Source organism: Kogia breviceps, chromosome 7, assembly GCF_026419965.1.
Source record: "Kogia breviceps isolate mKogBre1 chromosome 7, mKogBre1 haplotype 1, whole genome shotgun sequence".
Classification (NCBI taxonomy): domain Eukaryota; kingdom Metazoa; phylum Chordata; class Mammalia; order Artiodactyla; family Physeteridae; genus Kogia; species Kogia breviceps.
Window position 1 is genome coordinate 70,160,438 of NC_081316.1, and position 16,895 is coordinate 70,177,332.

A 16,895-nucleotide genomic window follows, 5' to 3' on the forward strand; every position below is an offset into this window, starting at 1 on the left:
GATAAAGATAGCTGCAGAGTAAAACACTCTAATAATAGAGCCCTTACTATATAGAAAGGATCTAATAGAATAGCCTCTCTTCTATTTGGAAGAGAAAGTACAACTCAGAAGATAATTTGTGATAAAAGTTAGAATGCTTTCTGATTTAATCTTACTAAGATCTTTATTTAGAGCCAAAGATTTCAATTTTCTTAATAGTACAGAGAAACAATCTATAAAACAGCACCAGAACAAACTAAGGACTTTCAGATCCAAGAGATTTATTTAACTGAATTATTTTCTTTTAAAATATGAATCTTATTTTAAAAATCTTTTTATTTTGTGTCTTCCCTTTAAAGAGACTCATATTATTTGCTTTCTCAGAACATGTAACTTCTGTTTTCCATTAAAAAATTATAAAATACTTATTAAGAGATTACACTAAGTTATAAAAAGTTTGGAAAGGTAGAAGCAATCCATTGATGGATGAATGGATAAACAAAATCTGATACAGACCTTTGTCGACTTACAGTGGGGCCACGTGCAGATAAACCCATTGGAAGTTGAAAATATTGCAAGTCAAAAATGCATTTAACACACCTAAACCACCAAACATCATAACGTAGGCTAGCCTATTTTAAACGTGCCTAGAACACTTACATTAGCCTATGGTTGGGCAAAATCATCTAACACAAAGAATATTTTATAATAAAGTGTAGGATATCTCAAGTAAGTTATGGAATACTGCACTGAAAGTGAAAAACAGAATGGCTGTATAGAAACAGAATGGTTGCAGCGTATCAATTGTTCACCCTGATGACTGAGTGGCTGACTGAGAGCTGCAGCTCTCTGTGTTGCCCAGCATTTTGAGCATAATGTACCACATATTGCTAGCCAGGGAAAAGATCAAACTTCAAAATTCAAAGTATGGTTTCTACTGAATACATATCACCTTTGCGTCATCATAGAGTAGAAACCACCTTAAGTCGGGGACCATCTGCATATACATACAATGGAAAATTATTCAGCACTGAAAAAAAAGGGAAATACTGACACAGGCTACAGTATGGATGAACCTTGAGGATATTATGCCTAGTGATACAAAGCAGTCACCAAAAGACAAATGCTGCTTGATTCTACTTATATGAGGTACCTAGAGTAGTCAAATTCATAGAGATAGAAAGGAGAATGGTGGTTGCTGGGGGCTAGGTGGTGGGGGAATGGGAAGTTGTTTAAATGGGTAGCATTTCAGTTTTGTAAAATGGAAAGAGTTCTGGAGATTGGTTGCACAACAGTGTGAATGTACTTAACATTACTGAACTGTACACTTAAAATGGTTAAAAAGATAAATTTTATGATATATGTATATTGCCACAATTACAAAACTTCATTGGAAAAATTTGAGAAAGGAAAAGAAGAAACCAGTTTCCTTCTTGAGTCTATGCCAGCATTATGTGCTTGATAATATTTTTGTTACCCACTTTGACCTCATTGAATACAGAGACCATGTACTATGTATTTTTCCTATCTCTAGGGCCTGGCATGGTACAGAGAGTCCATGGTAGATGGTCAATAAATGTTTGCTAAATATTATATCATCCAATTACTAATTTTAAAAAAAAAATCCCAACTCCTCCTCCATCCTTGCACATTTTGAAAAAATAGAGTTATAAATAAGTTGTCCATACATCCAATTTGCCTAATGATCCCTATTGTCCCAGAGTTCCATCCAGGTAGGAGTCCCTTTCACTCTTAAAACTATAGTTTGGGTGATAAATTTGAAGGTCACTATAGTTATTTAAAAAAATTCAAATTTACATAACAATTTGAAGGCAAGAGGTCAATTTAGGGATTGAATCATGACAACATTAGCACAAAAATTTAACTAAATTAACCCAGAATTACCAAAAAAATTAAAGAGTCAAGCAAGGAAATAAACAAACCGGATAACTGGTAAAACACATTGCTGTTGTGATTAGTACAGCATACCAAAATAATTTTAAAGGCACCTTGAGAAAGGACCTGATGATTGAAAATGGTTACTGGTGGAGAATCATAAATTCTATTAAAAACGTATGTACATTTTAAAACAAGTATTATTTAATATCTGTCTTTCCAATATGTAACAGATTCATAGCATCCTCAGCATAGCATACACATACAACTGGAAGCATTAAAAATACTTATAATGAAGCTTTGGGAAAAATGATAAGTGAATCATCAAATATGTTCAGCATGTAAAATGATAATCTATAAATTTTTCCATCTAATAAAATCTAATAAAAATAGATTAAATGTATATTTACTTCTGTGAAATTTATTTCAAAATAATGTTCAACATGTTGAACATATGTCGAATATATGTTTTTACATTCTCTGAGATTTTAAGAATTTATGGATTCTTTCTGCATTGTTTTCTGTGATAAATTCATTAGGCCAATGTCATGTTGGTATAATTAAATATATGTACATTTTCTTGATAAATTGTCTATTCAAATCTTCTTTCTCATTTTTAAAACTGGGATGCTTATCTTTGCATTTTTGAATTGATTTCTTTTTAATATTCCTAGATATATATTCCTTGGTTAGAGGTATGTCTTGCAAATCTTTTCCCCTAGTCTGTGGCTTACTTTGAATTTTCATAACAGTGTGATAAATTTGGGGATAATTTTTATATATGTTTGGAGTTACAGATGTATGTATTACTATTATTATTATTATTAGGCTTTTGGCTATTTAATTGTTATACTACCATTTGTTAAAGAAATTTCCCTTTCTCCATTTAATTGCCCCAGTATATTTGGTGAAAATGAATTGATCATATATCTGTGGGTCTATTTCTGAACTCTTTATTCTGTTCTATTGAGCTATATATCTATCTTTATACCATTACCACATTGCTTTGATTATAATATCTTAATAAGTCTTGAAATCATGAAGAGTAAGATCTTCCATTTTACTCTTCTTTTTCAAAATTGTTTAGGCTACGCTAGGTCTTTTGCATTTTATTTGAATCAAATTCTCAATCACTACAAAAAAATTCTACAGAGGTTTTTTATTGGGACTGTGTTGAATCTCAAAATCAATCTGGAAAAGACTAACATCTTAACAGTAATAATGGGTCTCCTGATCTGTGAACACAGTACAACTTTCAGTGCATCTTTCCATTTATTTAGGTCTTTTTAAATTTCACTCATCAGTGTTTTGTAGTTTTCAGTATGTACAAAAGTTTTACACATCTTTTGTCAATTTAATCCCGATATATCATCTTTCTGCTATTATTACAAATGGTACTTTTGCATTTCAATACTCAATGGTTTGTTTCCAGGATATACATAATTTTTAATGTATTTACCAAAAGCTTGCTAAACTTAAACTCTCTTACTAGCCGTAGAGCTTTTATATTTCTTAAGATCTTATGAATAGTTCATCATATCCTCTACAAAAAGAAGACAGGTTTCCTTCTTCGTTTCCAGTTTGTATGGCTTCTATTTCCTTTTCTTAACTTGTTGCGCTAGCTAGGACCTTCAGTATAATGCTGAAAAGAATTGGTGACCTCAATGTTTTATTACCAATCTTAGGGGGAAAACATTCAGTCTTTTATGTTAGCTATAGGTTTTTCACAGGTGACCTTTATCTGGTTAAGAAGGTTCACCTCAAATTCCAATTTAGTGAAAGGTTTTGTCATGACTGGATGCTGAATTTTGTCAAATGCTTTTTCTGTCTCTATAAAGATAATCACGATTTTTAAAATTAGTTATTAAAATGGTAAATAACATCGATTTTTTTATTAACTCAAACTTGTATTCTTAAGATAAACCATACTTGGTTATCCATTTTTATACTTTTTTGGATTCAATTTGTTAATATATTGGTAAGAATTTTAGTGTCTATATTCATGAAGGAAATTAGTCTGTAGATTTCTTTTATTATGATGTATTTGTTAGTTTTTATTATCAGGCAATGCTGGTCCCACAGAAAAAGCAGGGAAGTATTCCTGCCTCTTCTATTTTCTGAAATAGTTTACAGATTTGGTATTATTTCTTCAATAAATATTTGTTAGATTTCCCAGTGGGTTCTAGGAGCTCTCTTTGTGGGAAGGTTTTTAATAACAAATTCAACTTCCTTAATAGATATAGGCTATGGGTTACCTATTTCTTCTTGAATGAGCTTTGGTAGTTTCTATCTTTCAAGGAATTTGTACATTTCATCTAAGTTCACCTAAATATATTCTCTTATCATGGCATATTGTGGTTATAAGTTAGGGATACTGGAGCAGAATTCCAAGATACTAGAGACTCTGGGTATTTACAGGCCCCTTTGTTCTTACATAGATCAATAAAAACTGATTTCCATTTACAAGTATACATAATCAAATTTTGATTGTAAGTAAAGCTAGAGATGAGGAGGTGGGGCAATTCCATCCTAGTATTTAGTAGGCCTGTGGAGATGTGTATGTGGAGTTCAGTCTTCATAAAGCTGATATCTGCCTCTTGTTACAAAGACTACCATCTAGCTTCATGATCAAATTAACAAAATATTCAATGAGAGATGAAGTGCAAAGAATACTTAACTAGGAAACACAATATCAGGACTGCAGTATGGGCTTTGACACTCTACCAGAATACCAACTCCTTTCAGCTTCAGTTTTCTAATCTAAGTAAAAGGAAGGTGATGAGAGTAGAAAATTAGATAAGGGCCACACAAGTGTACTATAACTGGTAAAATGTTATATATAAAACATAAGCTACTACTTTATTCTAATGGAAAAATGATAATTATTCAACATTAATAATTATCATTTGGTAAAATAGTTTGGGTATGACTTTTCTAAGAACTTATTTGTATGAAGGTAGGTAAATTTTAAAAGGGGGGCCTTTAAGAAAAGATGGGGTCTCCAACCATTTTATAAGAACAACTTTATCTTTTCTTTTCTCCCAAAGACTGGAAAAGCAATGACGGAGGTGGCACAGGTGGTTACGAAGTGGAGTGGAGACAGCACAAGATGAGAAAGCAGGTGCTGCTGACATTTTTATGAGACTTCTCACTACAGAACAGCATTTCTCAAACCTTAGCATGCATCAGACCCACCTCAAGGGATGGATAAAAAACAGATTGCAGGGCAACACACTTAGAGTTTACGATCAAACAGTCTGAGGTGGGGCCTGAGAATTCATAATTTTACGAAGTTCTCAGGTGATACTACTGATGCTATTGGTCTTGAGACCATGCTTTGAGAGACACTGCTATAAAGAAGACCATGGCAGAGAAAGGAGTGAAAGGAAACACCTTTCTAGCAGAGGAGATCTTAACTCTTAGATATCCTGAAGTTATATAATAAAGCTTTATGTGTGTGTATATATATATTTTAAGAGAGTGCATCTTTTTCCTTCAATTTTCAAAACTGTCAGTGATCTGAACAAGGTTAAACACCAGTTGTTTGGAAACTTATTTTAAAGATTCAGGATCCATTAGCAATTGTGCTGTATTGTTGAGTGACTCCCTGATTTAAAAAATTAAAAAGCCATTTAGGGTTACTACCCAGTACCTTAGGATAAAGTGAAATATACAGGAAATACTTACATTGGGTTTAAAGCGGTACTATTAAAATACTTTTTTTTAAAAGCAACACAATCTCTTGATTTCTACAAAGTGGTAATACCCTTAGTGATTATTCAGCAAGAAAGATGAGGTAATTTAGTGTTCTATCTTTTCAATTTTGGCATATCTTTTAAATCATGATTTAAAGCCTTTGTTCTAATATGTAAAAGAAAAATAACAATATTCTACAATATCATTGTCCTTAACAAACAAATTATAAATATTTTAACTTTTTACAAAAAAAGTTTCAGTAGATCACCAGAAAAGTGTCAAGGAAATAAAAGTCATAATTCTCTTTAGGAAAATTCTTAGTCCAATCATTTCAGATACAGTAAAGAAAATGTCAAGTACTGAACTATTTCCTAAATTACATTAAATCATATCACATAATTCAAAACTTGTCACATTCAAATGTAATAAAACATTAAACTTTTATCCTGAAATAAATGGGATAGTACTAGATTCAAATTTTTGGTAAAGCTCATTAGAAAGTAAATGTCAAAATTATTTTATTGATCTTATTCTAGTGAAACTCAGCCAAATCTCATTTGAGTTTCACCAAACACCCTGAAATATTTCCAAAGCCACTATCTGTGATAGAATTTAAATATGCTTAGTAAAACACATTTTTTATCCTTTGAAAGAATTTTAACAAATTCACTTTCATGCAAATTATACAAGTATTTCAAAAATAGTGATATTTCAGAGGCTATATTTCTTAAATCAAAGTGTAATGTAGAATACTTAATTTAATAAATTAACAATGAGATTGCATACATCTTACATAAACATATTTTTAAGAAATAAGTCATCAGGTCCTGTTGCTATACCAAATAGGAAATACTTAGCAGATCTTAATGGGCCAAGGGAAAATGAAGAAATGTTATAAAGAATTAAAAATCTATGACCCTTGTCTAAAATACCATTCTTTGGTCTTATTCAAGGAAAATGTTTCATATAATAAAACCCATTTAGTTCTTTGTTATCTGTTAATAAGATCTATTGTAAGCCACATTATATTACAATCATAAAATAATTTAAGTTATTCATTTTTTTCAAGTGTTTATGCCACAGATTACCCAGATGGTTAACAGTAGAAGTAAAACAAGAAACCATGTTTGCCACTACCTTCCATATTTTTCATTAATATTACATAGAACCCTCTTGAACTACCCTATTCTATTCCTTAACCACCTCTAACTGAGATGAATAAATAGTAACATACAAGGTATCCCTACTTCTATAAACTCATTTTGCACAATTTTATCAGATGACTGCTCCAAAAGCTGTTTTTCACACAATGAAATTCTCTTAAAGTAACAGTGACAAAAACAACTAACATTTAGAGGGTGCTTCCCCTCTGTAAATGTGTTACAGATTGAGCTGAATCTATCCCCAGCTCCTGGGTTAGGCATTTGGCTAAAGCCCTAGCCAATGAGAGCTTTGCATACCCTACCCACAGAACTAGTATGGGACTAGGCATAAAACACAAGCCATTTTGTATGAATCAAAGCTAATCCCAAGATTTTTTGCTTGAGTTGCCAGGAAACAGGTGTTCTTTCTGTTGGACTTAGAACTCAGAGGATATAAGACTCGGACTGCTGGGATACCACCACGTGTAGAGGACCCACCCAAAAGTGAAATTAATACGGAGGATGTACACATACACATACACACACAATATGACTAAAGAGGTAGATAAATAACACAAGCTGGGATCCTAATGACAATTTTAAGCTCCTGCTAAGCTGACTTAATGCTAGCTACCCTTGGATCCTTCAGTTACAACAGCCAATTAATTCCTATATGGCTTCAGCTACTTTAAATTGGGTTTTCTGTTATAGTTACGGTTTACAGTAAACTGTAAGACTCCTGACAAATATATACCTGATGGAAGAGCCACTTATATTAATGAAAAAAAACCCCACATATATATATATAGTATTGGCTCACCTTTTGGTTTAATAAAGCACTTGCCAATTTCTGTACTTCTGAACTCAATAAGGTGGCTCCTCTGATGACTTTGCTGAGAGCAGCAAGAGACTGATGAACACTTTGTACTAAGCGAATGGCATTAAATTGTTCAAGAACGATGAACGATAATATTGGAGATCCTTGTCGATCATTAGGAGGCAACACTTTCTGATGAATCAGGTTTGAATTCTAAAAAGATAACACGTCATGTCATATTTACTGAAAAGTAACACAAATTACCGATACATTAAAACATTCAAAAGTTATTAAAACCTTTTGCTGGTCTATCTTGTTTTGAAATACTCTCTTTTATGACTGGCCAAATTTATTAAATCTGTAAATACATAGGAAGGGAATTCTGGAGTTCACCAACACTGAAATGGTGTGGGGGTGGGAACTGAGAAAAGGGAACCATGCTGAGAAGGAGCAGTCAATATAGGTGGAAAATGGTAAGAATGGCACACTGTAAGCCAATGCAAAGAGAGCAACACAGCTAAATTACCACTCTGCTGCTGTAAGGAGAGCAGAAGGAATCATGGCTATGAAAAATATGTGAATGGACATTTAATTCAATTTGAAAATTACCTGTATGTATATTAGAAAAATCACACTAAAGATCTTGTACCAGTGAATATTATATCTTAGTATTTATTTCTATGTCTATACTTTAACAGAGGCTCTGATACATGGAACTTCTAGGGCTTCTCAAATTGTTAAGAAAAACTCAAGGAATCCCAGATGTTTCTAAACAGCTTATGTGGTTAGGAGGAAAACAAATCACCTTCAATAGTATTCTAAAAGTGTCAAAGAACTGTCAAGAGATAAATCTGGGAAGTCCTGTACTCTTATCTGCTCTCCATTATCTTAATTTTCTCTATATATTCTGCTTACAATCCTAGTTAAGGATCCCCTCTCTTTGTTCTAATGGTTGTCACATTCATATCTTCCATGAGAGCACTGTCTCTTTTTCACGTATCTGGCATGACAACTTAATATCATAAAATGGTGATCTAGCATGGCTATTGCCGTTAAATAAATAATCATGAAATAAATTTTATTGGCATGAGATCATTCCTGAGGATAGATTTAGGCTATGAGTTCAAATTTAGGCATTTTATTTCTATTACTGCTATATTTAAAATATTAAAGTTGCTGAAATCATTTTTGATAGACATAAAAATGTACATAAATATACCCACTTAAATAAATGGTGGTGAACTCAAAACTAAATCTAGAAGAGAAAGAGTATAATATTATGAAAATTAATTAGAATTATTATCCCCTAGATTGAAATTAACTATCTGAACCACAGCATGCAATAAATATTACTTAACACATCTCCAACCTCAATCAATTAAATAATAAAACTGACATAAAATTTAGGTTATAGACTTTCCATAACTCCTTATATTAAAAACCATTCCTGGAAGTGAATAATATGTGGTACTTAAATCTTTATCAATCTTATACTAAGACTGGCAAAGATTAGCAAATAATAATTTAGTTTATGGATTTTTATCCATCCTATTAAATTGATGATACAAATTTGCACTGTTTGCGCTATTACTTTATAGAAGAACACCCAAACTTAGGTCATTCAAGCAAGATTACACTTCTCTATAATGTAAGAAAACAGAAACTTACCGAACTGTTAAAAAGGCTGATTTGGGAGAGTAACTATCAAAAATACTTAAAATTCAAATAGAGTTCAAGTAAGAACTATGGTCTAGAGTTGTGCAGTTAGTGTAAAATACCAGCTGAATTTCAAAGGCAATATGAAAAAAGGATGTAAAATACCACATTAATATTTTTTTATATTGATAACACATTGAAATGCTAATATTTTGAATGTAACAGGTTAAATAAAATATATTATCAAAAGTAATTTCACTTGTTTCTTCATACTTATTTAAATGTGGCTGGTAGAAAATTTTAAATTAAAAATATGGCTCCCATTTGTGTTTCACATCATATTTCTATTGCATAGTGCTGGTCTAGTAACTATCAAGTAAAATGATGTAAGTTCAGCAATAAGAACAGAAGGACAGAGGAGAAAACAGCATATAGTAGGATCTCAAAAACTGTTTGATTAATGAACGATGAAAAAAATTGTGAAAAAATGAATAGTAAGACACACTGTGATATAAGCTTTGATAAAGTAATGACTGAGAAAAATATAGCAGAAGACATCAAAATATATTGTAATATATATTATAATGTAATCCATTTCCTATAGGCCATCACAAAATTTTGATAAAAAATTAATGTAAAATAACTTTAACTCAAAAATAAATGTAGATACCTTATACATTCTAAAAGGATGAAGTATAGAGAAGATTTATAGCAGTAGTAACATGTTAGAGTATTACATAACCTTAAAACAAAAAAACTTAAATTAAGTATTATTTATAATTCAAATAGCTAAAATCACCATGAGTAAATTATAACTCATCATTATAGTACGCTTTTTAGTGAAACTGAGGGACGACAGTCATATCTTTAGTCAATTGGTTATAAGAAAAGCTTTTTCTTTTTTCACAAATACAATTGATTGAATCATACACTTCTGAAGGATATCTTTGACATTTTAAAGTTCATCTTGTCATTAAAAAGCTAAGTGTATTCACAGAAAATCATTATATAATTATGGAGCTGCTAGGGAAGAAAAGATTGTGGATATTTTAAAACTTAACTATTAAGCAAGAAATACCTTTGGGGCAAGAAAAAAGCTAGTCTAATTTTGGTGCAATTTAGGTATTAATCCAGAATTTTGTGTTTTAACTAGAATAGTTTCCTAAGTGAGATAACGACATTAGACATAAGTAAAATGGATGACACATGGAAGTACTACTCTTTCTGTTTCTTTGGAATTTTTAAAATAATAATTATTATTTTGAGCTTTTTGAAAATGGTTCTCTCTCAGCAAGAATTTTTGTCACTAAAGGATACTTAAGCAATGACTAGGCTAGAGATTAGCAAGTTTTTCTGTAAAGGTTCAGATAGTAAATATGTCAGACTTTGTGGGCCATAAGGCCTTTGTCATAACAACTCAACTCTGGCTGTTGTAGTGTAAAATAGCCACAGACAATATATAAACAAACAGGCATGGATGGCTTTCAATAAAACTGTATTTATAGAAATTGGGAGCAGGTCAGATTTGGCCCATGAGCTGTAGTTTGCAAACCTCTCAAGTACACTACCACTTATTCAAAACATTGTGAAGATTCATATATTGGTCTAGATAACATCAGAGTCCTTTCCAGATCTGCAATTCAATGAAATTAGTAAGATGTGAATTATAGTTTCTATGTGTATATTTACCCATGACTTATAAAACAGTAATCAACAATTGGACAGATGTATTTTTTTTCCATGTCATACGATCATGTCTTTGTCCAAGATATGTTTTCTATGATAAGAAAACTATTAAAAGACTCAACAATCATTTTAAAAAGCAAAAAAGGAAATCAGAAATATTAGAAACAAAGGTGTGGTAGCTCTATGAGTTATAGAAAAGGGGGTAATATCTTCACTTCCATGTGGTAGAAATTTTACTTTTGCCCTCCAGTAACCCTTCAATTCCTCTTTAGCTAATAATTTTTCTAATATCTCTCTGGGAAGAAACAAACTTTCCGAAGTGTAAGTCCATATGGTTCTGGTGAAGTTGATTCAACTCAATTCCAGAAGCTATCAATAGTATGTGACTTAGAGCTTAACTAATCAAAGCATTCCATTGTCCTAACCATAGTCAGGACATTCCATGTCCTGCCCATAGATAGGCAGGTTACCAAAAAGAGATAACAAAATGCAATAAGAATCTTGACTGCGTCTTCTGATTAAGAGATACCTGTTTCTTTCCACTAGACCTGACCTTAAGAGATCATAAGGTAGAGAACAGGTGTAGTCATTTTGTGACAATAAAAAGAGAGGCTGCATGAAAAATGGAGCATATACACATTCATATATCATTATCATATCAGTTTCAGTGCATCAGATCTTTCAGAATATATGTACCATATATATTACAATAAGTATACATATATATATATATATATATGTATTACTGGGACCTGATGACACCCTTTCAACTTCCTTGTAACAAGCTGTGATTGAAACAGTTATGGGCACCATAAATTCCCCTTTTTTGGCCTTAGCCAGTTTGAACTTGGTTTTCCACCAGTTGAATCCAAAGATTGTTAACTGATTAATTCAAGTTCAACAGACTCCTGTCTTAAGCATTCATAATCAGAGAAGTCAAAAGTTTGACATATCTGCATTAAATTACATCTCTTCAGAAGTGGATTTCTGATAAGCATGTAGAAAGGAGATAGAAGAGAAAGGAAGAAAAAAGGTAAGAAAATAGAAGGATGAGTGTGGTGACTTCAAAGAGTTGAAAGAACTATAGAATTTCTCTGGCAGCCTATTTCATAGGAGAGCTGGTTGCTTTATCATCCTAGTTATTAGTGAACAAACAGAGTTTAGATTTCTAAACCAGGTAACAACTATTTCTTTTCATACCAAGTTATTGAGTCGATCAAAGGAAACCAAAGCAGTCATTTTTAATGTTCATTTCATTTAGTTCAGTTACAGTTAAAGGAATATTACTTAATTGAGCAAGCAGAGCTCAACCAGGAAAGTGTGTGCTAATTACCCAATACATTGTTCAAATCAAAAGTGTTGAAGGAATGTTCGTTGCAGCTCTATTTACAATAGCCAGGACATGGAAGCAACCTAAGTGTCCACTGACAGAAGAATGGATAAAGAAGATGTGGGATATATATACAATGGAATATTACTCAGCCATAAAAAGAAATGAAATTGAGTTATTTGTAGTGAGGTAGATGGACCAGAGACTGTCATACAGCGTGAAGTAAGTCAAAAAGGGAAAAGCAAATACTGTATATTAACACATATATATGGAATCTAAAAAACAACAACAACAAAACATGGTTCTGAAGAACCTAGGGCAGGACAGGAATAAAGATGTAAATGTAGAGAATGGACTTGAGGACATGGGGATGGGGAAGGGTAAGCTGGGACAAAGTGAGAGAGTGGTATGGACTTACACATACTACCAAATGTAAAATAGCTAGTGGGAAGTAGCCTCATAGCACAGGGAGATCAGCTCAGTGCTTTGTGACCACCTAGATGGGTGGGATAGGCAGGGTGGGAGGGAGACGCAAGAGCGGGGAGATGTGGGGATGTATGTGTATGTATAGTTGATTCACTTTGTTATACAGCAGAAACTAACACACCATTTTAAAGCAATTATACTCCAATAAAGATGTTGAAAAATTTAAAAAATAAATAAAAATATCATTAAAAAAACAGTTGAAGTTGGGTATAAAGTCTTAAGCTTCTTGAATTATCTGCCAGGTAGGCAAATATATTGTTTAACTTTGGTTATCTATGCATGTACAATAAAATATCTAGGATACCACTAAAAAGTAGAAAAGATATATAACCTGTAAACTAAGAGAGCAATATATTAGAGAAAATAGTCCAAAAGAAGACAAGAAAGAAATAAAAAAAAGTAGAAAAAATACAAAACATAACATATAATAATATAGTAAACCAGATTAATGTAAATAGACTAAATGTTCCAGCTAAAGATCAAACAAAATCCAGCTATAGGCTCTTTATAAGATACACCTATAAAAATTTATTTAAATGTTGAAAGTATGAAATAGGATATATCTTACAAATAGTAACTAAAAAAACGGATACAGATTAATACCAGAAAAATAGGAAAAACATTATAAGAGTTAAAGAGAATTACTATGATAGCGGTTCAATATATCAAGAAGAGGTAGCATTCTGAACTTGTATAATTCAAAAATTGATAGAAAAAACCTATTATATATTATGATTTGTGAACAAAACATTTAAAAAACTTGATCTAAAGAATATAATTTGAGAATAGCAGTCAACAGAGTAGAATACACATTCTTTTCAAACATAATATGAAACTAATCAATTTTAAAGATATTTAAATTTTTAGTTCAAAAACATAAGAAAGTACTAGTCCTATTAATTGTTTATCCTGCCACTCTAGATTTTAATTTAATTTAATTTCAATGCATTCTTTTGAAATTAAGGTATTCTGAGTTTACAAGTATAATTTAACAGATATACAAATCTACTTACAAACCTGAAGAAAGAAATAATAAAAATAGTTACTGGGTCAACCAGTTCAATTGTTGCTCAGAAAAAAATTTGTCACCTATTTTTTGCTCAACAAATTCTTTCAGCCTAAAAGAGACAGTTTTACATGTACCTTTTATCATATGGGAATTAATGGAAGTTCTGAAGCTATATAAAGGAGATGTAAATTGGTTAGAATGTCAGTAATTCTCATCAGTTATCACCATCAACCAGATATTAAAAACTGCTTGGTGAGCTTGTACATAATAAAAATTTTAAAGCATGAACTGACCTTTTGAATGTATACATGCAGAATATTAAATGACATTAGATTTTTCATGTGTTATACTTTTCAGCATTTTGCTTTTTAAATTACTGTTTTACAAATTACTAAGTTTTCCAGTGGAAATCCCAAGAAAAATGTCACAAAATACGAGATGTTACTAAATTATGCATCTAAACTATTTAAAAGATGATATAATTACATATGAATTAACAGTTAACACAAAATAATGTTAAAAGTTATAATTACACATTTGTATATATTATATATTTCCCTGAAAAAGATATAATCACTAATACAGTCACTAAAAATTTTGATAATTTAACCTTCAAGCATGAAAAGTTAAATTAATAAAATATCTTGAATGTGGCAATGTCATCAATACTACTAGGGCTTGTTATACTAAACTTTAAAAATCTACAAATCTTTAAAGAAATAAGAAGGATACAAAAGGCTTAATCCATAAAGAGTTTATGTTTGACAAATAGTGTTCCATTTATTTTTTTATTAGATCCATACAATCGTCCTTTGAAGACTGGTTTTACTTTTGAAATATCTTTGACTCTTCTCTTACTTTATATTCACATTGTCACCATATTCAATAAGGTTCCCATGATTTTGCTCTTAGAACATTGTAGCTTCCTCTAAATTGGTTTTCAGGCCTCTAGTATCCACTGCTTACACCATCATCGGTTTTGCCTTTATAAAACACAGATCTTTACATATCACCTTCCCACCTTCTTATTAGCATTGTATCCCCACTGCCTACAGGATAAATTATAATCGCTCCATCATGACATTAAACCCTTTCCAACCTGGTCCTACTAAAATTTTTTGCTGTTATGTCTAGCCATTCTATTCAAAGCATTCTTTACTCCAGTCAGGTTAGAATAACAAACATGGCACTCTTTTTTAACTAGAGAATTTCTTGTTCATCATGTAACCTCTTGTTTTAATTTAAAGCATTTAAAAAATATTTTATTTATTTATTTATATTTTTGGCTGAGTTGGGTCTCCGTTGTGGCATGCGGGATCTTCGTCACAGCATGTGGCATCCTTTTGTTGTGGTGCACAGGCTCTTCGTTGAGGCATGTGGGCTTCTCTCTAGCTGTGGCTTGTAGGTTTTCTCTCTGTAGTTGTGGCGTGCAAGCTCCAGAGCACATGGGCTCTGCAGTGTGCGGCGCATGCGAGCTCTCTAGTTGAGGTGCACGGGTTTAGTTTCCCTGCGGCATGTGGGATCTTAGTTCCCTGACCAGGGATCGAGCCTGCATCCCCTGCATTGGAAGGCCGATTTTTTACCACCAGCCCACCAGGGAAGTCCCTCTAAAGAATTTCTTACTCATAATGTAACCTCCTCTGACTTCCTCTTAGCAGAATTTAACACTCCCTCATTTGGGTTCCCAAAGACCATTGTAATACCTATATTGTTGTGTATTGTTATCATCTCTTAATAAGTCATAGCATCTAGCACAGTGCCAAGCATATAGCAGACACATCAATAGACATTTGATGAATGAAATACATGAACAAATGAATGCAGAGGAAAGATTATTACTCTGTTTTTACAAAAGAAAAACTTTTTAAAAAGTTCAGAAGTGATAAAAATAATTATGGAAAAATTCTAAAACAGAAATGTGGCATTAGTTTGTTTTATTTGAAATATTTATATGCATACATTTTAAAGCTACCCCAAAATAAGAGAATTCCTATTCCTAAGCACCATATCTTAACTTGCTTAGTTTAAAATATAACTTTTATGGTTATGTGATTTATAAGTTTGTACTATAGAAACATGAGGGAAATGAGTAATAGCTGAGAGACTTCTGGAAGATGCTGGAACTTTGCCCATTACTGGTTTAGCATAGCTAGGAGATTCCGGGAGAAGGAAATTGCATTTGGAAAGTCCTCACAGACAGAATCACTGAGAGCTGCCTTACTATGGAAGAGCCTTACAAGTCAGGTTGGATATGGAGCCATGTTGTGAAAAATGATTTTCTTTAGGAAAATTAATGTGATGATGATCTGAAATATGACTTGGAGGAAGTATATATTATAAGGAGAGTCAAATTTGGTGTTTTCTGCAATAATCCATATGAGAAAGACAGAAGTCTACATTATGGCAATAGCTTCAGGAAGGAAATGGGAGAGATAAAGAACAAAACATTATAACAGGATGAAGTGCAAGATATTTGATAGATTAATTTGACTATTATGAATATAATATAATGATAACCTTTTAATGAATCTATATCTATCTTACAAATAAAAGTTAAAATGAAGTTTAAAAAGTTATGTTTGTTTCTGGACAAAATGGCAAACTACCTCCCACTTCTGAATCCTGTCTTTGACAAAACAAGAGGATACTGAACCCAGAAGATGGCACAAAAAGAATGGGAAACATCTGAGAGACAGAAAGGTTTGGGTACTTGTAAGAATATGGTAACCTACAGCTGAGGGCTGGATGCCATGGCTGGAGCCAGGCTAGGAGAGTTTTTGGTTGCAAACTTATCTTTTCATATTGCCCTGGATGGAACACTGCCCACTATGTCAACATTTTAGGAATAAAAAATAGCAGTATCAAGCACCTGCCATAGACAGCAGAGTACTTGATATTTCACAGCATGCAGCCCAGCTAATGTGGGGATTAGACTTAAACAGATATAGCTGGGAAGGCTGGCTTTTGGAACTGCAAGGTCTCAGAGTATCACACGAATAGATGCAAAACAAAACATAACAAAATCCACACCTGTATTTATTATGGTGAAATTTAGGGAGATCAGAGACAAAATATTCTAGAGGAAAAAACCAAATTAGTTACAGAGAAATAAGAATCAGATTAACAGCAACTTTCCTCAATAAATTTGTGTAAACTGGGTTATTAATTTAAAAATAAGCAAAGGTTAGTTTAAGAGAA

General features: G+C 32.2%; 1 protein-coding gene across 2 annotated transcripts in view; it reads right to left on the reverse strand.

Moving 5' to 3' along the window:
- The window catches only part of DYNC2H1 (dynein cytoplasmic 2 heavy chain 1), a 380,690-nt gene that overhangs the window by 68,728 nt on the left and 295,067 nt on the right, over positions 1-16,895 (reverse strand). For both annotated transcript variants that reach the window (XM_059068297.2, XM_067038564.1), the window contains one exon: positions 7,534-7,743. In XM_059068297.2, coding sequence (XP_058924280.1) covers positions 7,534-7,743 — 210 coding nt within the window. The remainder of the gene's footprint in view (positions 1-7,533; positions 7,744-16,895) is intronic.